Source organism: Monoraphidium neglectum (genome assembly GCF_000611645.1).
Source record: "Monoraphidium neglectum strain SAG 48.87 unplaced genomic scaffold scaffold03010, whole genome shotgun sequence".
In the NCBI taxonomy this organism is placed as follows: domain Eukaryota; kingdom Viridiplantae; phylum Chlorophyta; class Chlorophyceae; order Sphaeropleales; family Selenastraceae; genus Monoraphidium; species Monoraphidium neglectum.
Genome location: NW_014010618.1, coordinates 1 through 7,478, shown reverse-complemented (window position 1 = coordinate 7,478; position 7,478 = coordinate 1). Strand labels below are relative to the sequence as shown.

Below are 7,478 nucleotides of genomic sequence, written 5' to 3'. Positions count from 1 at the left end.
CGCCGGGCGGGCCCCACTGGCCGCCGCCTGCGGGCGGCGAGCGGCGCAGCCGATGACGCGGGGGGCGGTGAGCTTGCTGGCCTGGTCGGCTTTGTGACAGCTGCTACAAGCAGAGGCCTGTCGTCGCACGACGGCTGCGCAGCAGCGGCACACGAACAACCCGACGCGCAGGCGGCACACGGCTGGGGTGGCGGCGGGGACTCACCAAAGGGACCCCCCAGAGGCGGCCCGCCCGGAGCCCCGGGTGGAGGCGGCGGCCCCCACGGGTTGTTCTGCAATGCGTATGAGGAGATGCAGGCAAACTGATCAGCTATGCATAACCCTGGCCTGCGGGCAAGCCCAATACAGTACTGTTGCGCCGCGCTGCGGGACGCCCCCCGAATTGCAGCCACGCTGCCCTGGCGGCCGCGTCGCTGCGTCAGGAGTTGCCCAATCTAGTACATCACCAGGCTCCCCCCTCACCGGCGGGAACGGCGGCGGCGCGCCCGGCGGGGCGCCTGGGAACGCGCCCGGGGGCGGGAACAGCGGCGGCGGCGGCGCGGGCGGCGCGGGCTGCTGCGGTGGCGAGGGGCGGAACCAGCGGCAGCGTGAGCAGGGTGTGCAAGTCGCGGGCTGCGAACAGTGCAGAAACCGCCGGCATGGGCGTTGCCACACATGGGACGACGCATGGTGTTGCCAGCATCGCCCTGTCAAGAGGCTCCTGCCTCGCCATCCTCCCTTGCATTGCTACGGACACGCCCTGCCTTGTGCGCCCGGGCCCACCGCCCCAGCCCGCTGCCGGGCATCACCCACCGCGGATAGGATGGCCGGGTCGCTGGGGAGCGGCGCGGCCTTGTTCTCCAGGACAGTCAGCTCCTGGATGTCATCGCCTGGCGGGCGGGGCGGGGGCGGGGGCGAGAGGGGTGTGTCGGGGCGGGGCGAGCGGCAGCGTGAGTGCGCTCAGCCGCTGCCTGCAGTCCGCGGCTGGCGCGGCCGCGCGCAGGCGGCCGCACGCGAGTCGTCGGCGCGCGCGGGGCGGCGGCGGGTGCGCGGCTGTTGGAGGGCTGTATTGATCATCGGCGGCAGCAACACCACGCACCCTTGAAGACGATGTACTCATAGACCTGGTCAGATGGTGGCACCTGCTGGCCCGAGGGGCGCCGCGACTCCGTGCCGAAAGATCGCACTGCATGACGCGGGGGCGGGCAGGCGCGCAGGCTGATGCGCTACGAGTGTGTGGGAAATGGGCACCCCGGCCCGGCCGTGCGTGTGCATGCGTGGCGCGGCGAGGGTGCGCGTGGCGGGTGCGGGTCGAGGCGGAGTGCCCCGCCAGGGCGTCCCGCAGCGCGCTGTTCCCACCGTTGGAGAGAGTGATGGCGCTGGTCTCTATGCTGATCTGCACCAGCACACCCTCGTAACGTATTTGAGACTTGGAGATGAGGCTGTTCGGGGCGGGAGGAGGGGGACGTGGCCAACCCAGCCGCGGAGAGGAGCCATGTTCCGAGGCTAGTCAGAGGGTCTATCTAAGGCCACATGTCGAGTAACAGGCGGCATGGGCCGTTCCACGCAGCGCTGGTCTTGCACCAGACTGATCGCGTGTTGCGGAGCCGCGCCCCTTGCCGGAAGAGGGGCCCGCCGCACGCACCTGATCAGCGAGCCTATCATGCTACTCGTGTCCCCCCCGTCCGCCATCCTTGCTGCCGCCCGATCCCGATCAACTCCGTGATCTGGGGCGCCAGCCGAGGGGGTTCCTAGGGCTATGCTGCAGCGGAGAAACACTACTGGTGAACTTGCGAATGTAGAGGCGGCGATCAAGGGCGTCGTTCAGCATCGCAAAGGGGAAATGGGAACCCGTTGGAGTGTGAAACGTGCTTCCCGCCTGCTTGCTCCTTCACTTTGCATCTTTCCCGACTGAAACCTCACTATGGCAGCCAGGAGGCCTGGTATATGATGATATGCACTATATTCAGCGGATATGGGCTGCCATTTGCACCTTTATACCAGCTGGCACAGGTGCAATGGCGAGGGTCGGTCCGTTTGCTTTGGGCAGGTTTCAAGTTGAAACCTCACTCACGAACAGCATGCCCGCGTTGCTGGTGGTCGCAACGCATGCACCCCAGCCTATACCACGTGTATGGCATAACATGTTGTAGGGGACGGTGCAGTGAGGTCGAGCGACTCGGGCGCGCACACGTGTTGTGTTCCTCGGAAGCGCCGTGTAGCCAGACAGAAGATTAAGAGCAACACAAGGAGGACAAACCGCATATCCACGTGCAGTTGATGGAAACGCATGAGACGCAAGGGCGGTCTTGAAGAGTCCAACTTGACACAGCAGCTCATCCTTGCCCACCTGGTCCTGCCAATTTGACGTCTTTTTGGGGAACCCTGGGTTTAGAAAACAACAATAATCTAAAGGTAGTGGATGGCATAAGTGGTGTGTTTAGGCCCAAAGCGATTGAAACTTCTGGAGAGCATGGACTTCACAATTGTCTATACGTCGAGCTGTGCATGATAAAGTAATGCAGCCCCCCTCGTCACTCAACAAGGGCTAAAAAATGTGGCATGCGGCTCAGCAGCATTCAAACGGGAACCAAAGAGTCACCCTTTCTCAAAACCAACCCCATATCAACCGTTCCTGGTGCTGAGACGCGCACGCCGTGCAAGCTGCACAATCGCTCAGCCACCATTGCAGAGTCCCTGTGGTGTCCTCTAACTACGGCGCCCGTTACTCTGACCGCAAACAGGACAAAATGCCGCTTCCCGCCGGCAGACATGGAAGGTGCAAACATTTTGGGGGCCCGTGTGTTTTACAATCTCAAGTCAGACCACAAGCACTCTCAACAACAGTCAGCCATTTTTATACATCGAGCAGTCCAACTCGAAAGGTAAATTTTCAATCATATCAGATCGTAAATGCTCAAATGCACCAGAGCTCAAGCATGCCAAGGGCTGGTGTGGCTCTAATAGCAGCGCTCCCGAGGCACCACCAACGGTACTCCCTTGTGCTGGTCGGCGCATAGCGCATTAACACCGCTTGTCATCAGCCACCCCCACAGCACGGCACAGCCGCGTACCGCTCACTGTGTTTTGCGCCGCCTACTGGCCTCCAACTTTAATAAGGCGGGATGCTCAGGCTGCACGCCCGCCCTGCTTCATGCTGAGTTATCCTGATCCTTGCCTGATGATTTCGGCGGGACGGGGGAGCATCTTAGAGGGAGGGCGTCCTTGCTGCAGCAAAGGGTTCTAGTATCTACTGACAGTCTAGGTGTGCTTTTGTCGAGCAAGAGTCTGCTGAGGTATTGTATGTGATAATGGGGCAACAACAGGTGCTGCATCCTATCCGCATACGCGAGCAGAGGACTGCCGTCTGCGTCACCGTCGGCCTGTGCACCGCACCTCTGTTTTGTCTCTCACTCGACCCCAACTCCTCCATCACGCATTGAAGATGAATCACCTGCTAACATGTCACTGGAGTTATGTGAACAGTTGCATGTATCTCTCGCACGCAGCCCGCGAAAGCAAACCGGCAGTTACTGCGGCGTGCGGGCGGCCTGGGCACGGACTGCGCTTTGCACGAAAAGAGCGCCTCTACCCATGTACAGGAGGCAGGTTTAATCATTAGCGACATAGATAGACATTAACAGCCCCATCCGCGGAGCTGCAGGACGTTTTTCTTGCAGAAGCAGCTCGGGCGCGCGTAGCGGGTTCGGTGCAGGAGCAGCTGTTTGTCGCATGATTATAAGATAATATCACCAGAGTGAACAGCTACAGCGACCTCAATCGAAAGCAGTGGCGACGTAGTTCTACCTCTGCAGCATGAGGACGGCCTAGAGGCCGTCCTGAGGAGCTATACATAGGCAGATGGAGCGCAACGAAGCGATGGACCCGATGCCCAAGCTCCCCAAGCTGAAAGCGCGGCCTGCGGGGGTCAGTGGCCGCGGCGCGCACTCTGGGGCTATGACAGACGTCGCACACGGCCAAATTATTGCTTGTATACGACTGCAACCGCTTTTCACCTCAGCGAGGCCGATCTTTGGGAGCCAGACCTGCCACTCGCCCGTTTTGCGCAGGCGCATCTGTCTTCGCTTGAGCAGGAGTACGCAGTGAGCCCCAATAGCCCGCTCCTGTCTACAACGGTGCAGAACAACGCCTGGGTGTGCGGTGAGTTGGGGGCGCCATGCATGTGGCGCGGCGCTGCGGCTGAGGCAGGGCGGATTTGCTCAATACATGTCCTTGCACGCACATTTGATAGTAGCTGGGTGGCATGCAGGGCAGGATTTTGTAGCTACGCGCTGGCGAGGGACGGGGCCGCTTGCACATGGCCGGCACAGTCAGCCGCAGCTGCGGAGCTGAGGACTCCGCGCCTCGACACGGCGGTGCTCTGCGCCCGCGGCAACCGCGCGCGCCTCACAGGCGATAATGGGCGCGGGCAGCTGGGCGTGTCTGGTGCACAGGCAGTGCTGGTGCCGCAGCCGATACAGGTGGGCGGCGGGCCTGCGGGATTGGAGGCGAATGGCGACAGGGCTCTGGCGGATGGAACAAACGCCGCTGACAGGCCAGCTGGTGTGGAAAGTTGGCGCCAGCTGTGCATCAGTGTGCAGACGCGAGGTCGCCTGTGTGGGTGCATGAAATTGGAGCAGGCTGGAATGGTGGTGCATGGCTGCGGCGGAACATGCTCGGGCCAGACCTGCCAGCAGTGCGCGGCGTAGCGGCTCTATGTGCCGCGTTGTCAGTGGCACAGCGGCAGCAGAGCGCGCCGCGCCGCGGCCGCCAAGAGGGCCCCGTGGTGCTTGCTGAGTGTGCCGCACCCGCCGCGCTGGGCGTGTGAACGCAATGGCCCGCAGGCTGTCGGCCGCTGGGCGGCGGTGTGCGTGAGCGATAATCACGCGGCCGGGCTGACCTGCGAGGGGCACATCTACACCTGGGGCGCCAACAATCGCGGGCAGCTGGGGCACGGCGACAAGTGCCCGGGCGTCATAGACGCGCCGGTGCAGGTGTCTGCACTGGCAGACACGGAGGTCAAGTGAGCGGGTGGCTTGGCGTTTCTCTGCTGGCACGCGGGGGATGGGATGCGGTGTGCTTATCTCATCCCAAGGCATGGCAAAACGGGCGCCAGCGCCGCGGGCACAGCCTCTCTCCCGAGACAGCTTGCACGGCGTGCACCTCAGCAGCCACGGGCACGGCCACCACTGCGGCGCCGGGGGCGGGGGCGGTCCCCGAGCGCGGCGCCGCTGTGCGTGGCCCGCCGCCGTCGCAGGGCTGTGGCGTGTGGCCTGGAGCACACCGTGGCGATTACGGCCAAGGACATCCTGGCTTGGGGGTCGAACGAGTACGGGCAGCTTGGCCACGGGGAGCACGCGCTGCAGGTGGGCGCCGGCCAGGCAGGGCCGGGCGCAGGCGCGGCCCGCTCCCGCTCCCACGTCATCGCGGACGCTTCGGCGGAGGCCAGCTCGCTGTGGGGTTCCCGATCACGCGCTTGGAGGCATGCATGCGCGCCGTCTGCTTGAGCCTCATGGGGTGCGATTGGCCAGGAACGGCAGCGGCAGGTGGGGAGGGGGGCGCCGCCTCCCGCGGAGGCTGGACCTGACCCCTCGTTGTCCATCCCGGCCTCGCCCTCCCCAGGCGTCGGACGTCTGCAGCCGCCCCATGCCGGTCAAGGTCCTGCATGACGTCATGGTGACGCAGGTGGTGTGCGGCCGGTTCCACACCATCTGCGTCACCGCGCAGTCGCAGGTGCGCGGTCGGGCCGGGGTTGCGCTGCGTTCCCGTTCCCCTGGTTAGGAATGTGCAGCGGCGGGCGATGGTGGCGCTGCAACGGCGTGAGCCGAGGTGGCTGCCGCTCGAGCGTGTGCTTATCGTTCAAATTGGGACTGCATGCGCCGCGACGTGCGCCGCCCTTTCTGCCCAGGTGTTCGCGTGGGGCCACAACAGCGCCGGCCAGCTCGGCCTGGGGGACCGCCGGGACCGCCACAGCCCGACGGTGGTGGACGCGCTGTGGGCGCTGCCTGTGGTGCAGCTGGCGGCCGGCGACGCGCACAGCGCGGCGCTGACGAGCAACGGGCACATGTTCATCTGGGGCAGCAACCACTTTGGGCAGCTGGGACTGGTGAAGGAAGGGGACTCGCTGAGCACAAGGGCGAAGAAGAAGTGAGCGGGGCCAGGCAGCCATTTCTTGGGTTTGGCCGGCCGCTTGGCGGCTGACAACAGGGCCAGCGGGCGTTGCAGGGCGCTCGGAGTCGCCAAGGATGGCAGCCGCCGCCGGCAGCGCCGCGGCCGCACGGGGCGGGCCGCGGCTTGGCAGCTGTGGGGTGCGATTCGCCAGGCTCCTGGGCAGGTGCAGCATGGACCGACAGATCGGCGCCTTTCCCTCCGCCCTCTGCGCCCTCTGACGCGGGCTCCGCCCCCTCGCGCCTGGCCGCCTCCTGCCCTCCGCCCGCCGCAGCCGCAAGCGGCGGCCCAACCAGGTGCACCTCATGGCGATGCTGGAGATGGGCATCCCCAAGCACAAGGCGGAGGTGCGGCGCCGGGCAACGTCAGACATTGCGGCCCCCTCCGTGGTGGTGGAGCGTGCAGCAGGGGCGCAGGCGCGGCGCCATTGGCGCCCCAGCTCGCAGCGGAAGGCCGATCGCACGAGTAGGGGGACGGGCGCGGCTGTGAAAATAAGAAAGGGCTGTGAGGCCGCCTGGCTGGGCGGCACGCGGCGGCCGGACTGCGGAGCGGGCCGGCCGCGCAGGGCGGGAGGACACCTCTTAGAGCTCACTGCTTACGTGCCGCGCCGCGCCGGCGGCCCCTGCTGACCCGTGCCCCCGCAGGTGGCTCTGGTGGAGACTGGCAACGTGGGCGTGGAGGTGGCGACCGAGTGGCTGTTCAGCGCCCCGGAGACGACGCAGTTCGAGCAGCACGGCGGCGGTGCGTCCGCCGCCTCGAAACGCCGTCTGCGCGGCCGCCGCCGCATGCCGTAACGCTGCGTCCTGGAGCCGTGATTCGATCGCTTCTGAAGTCCCCCCTTTTTGCTCCCCGTTCTGTGCCCCGCAGTGGACACCGGCAGCCCAAGCAGCACCAGCAGCGCCTGCAGCATGGAGGAGCCGTGCGCGCTGTCGCCGAAGCGCGTCCCACTGCGCGGCGTGCGGTACATCGGCGCGGGCGCGGCGCACACGGTGGCGGTCACGGACGAGGCGACTTACAGCTGGGGCGCGGGTGAGCAGAGGCGACGAGAACGGGTGCCAGGGGGCGCGGCGCGGTGACGTTGGGCGGCTGGCTCCCGCCGGCTCGCCCGCGACCCGGGTAAAGCTCTGGGCGCTCGCGTCGCGGCGGCGCCTGGCTGGGCCGCTCGGGTGGCAGCCTCGCGGCGCCTGTCGTTGATCGTGTGCCTCTCATTTGTTATTGCGGTGTTGTGCAGGCCAGTATGGGGCCCTGGGCCATGGCACGTACGAGGATAAGTCTGTGCCAACGCGGGTGAAGGCGCTGCTGGGGAAGGACGTCGAGAAGGTGGGTGGGTG

General features: G+C 65.7%; 2 protein-coding genes across 2 annotated transcripts; one reads left to right on the top strand and one right to left on the bottom strand.

The window, feature by feature from the left end:
• Positions 1 to 306: 306 nt before the first annotated feature.
• MNEG_12006 (hypothetical protein) lies at positions 307 to 1,671 on the bottom strand (the record flags this gene model as incomplete). Its single annotated transcript, XM_014039523.1, has 6 exons — positions 307 to 327; positions 463 to 555; positions 793 to 869; positions 1,079 to 1,165; positions 1,339 to 1,421; positions 1,625 to 1,671. The coding sequence occupies 6 exons, from the start codon at positions 1,669 to 1,671 to the stop codon at positions 307 to 309; spliced, it is 408 nt and encodes a 135-aa protein (XP_013894977.1).
• Positions 1,672 to 3,858: 2,187 nt separating this feature from the next.
• On the top strand, positions 3,859 to 7,223 carry MNEG_12005 (putative E3 ubiquitin-protein ligase HERC4; the record flags this gene model as incomplete). The annotated part of the gene is made up of 10 exons (XM_014039522.1): positions 3,859 to 3,906; positions 4,050 to 4,140; positions 4,315 to 4,460; positions 4,824 to 5,002; positions 5,237 to 5,345; positions 5,602 to 5,712; positions 5,888 to 6,126; positions 6,422 to 6,494; positions 6,792 to 6,888; positions 7,015 to 7,223. The coding sequence occupies 10 exons, from the start codon at positions 3,859 to 3,861 to the stop codon at positions 7,221 to 7,223; spliced, it is 1,302 nt and encodes a 433-aa protein (XP_013894976.1).
• Between the last annotated feature and the right edge of the window lie 255 nt (positions 7,224 to 7,478).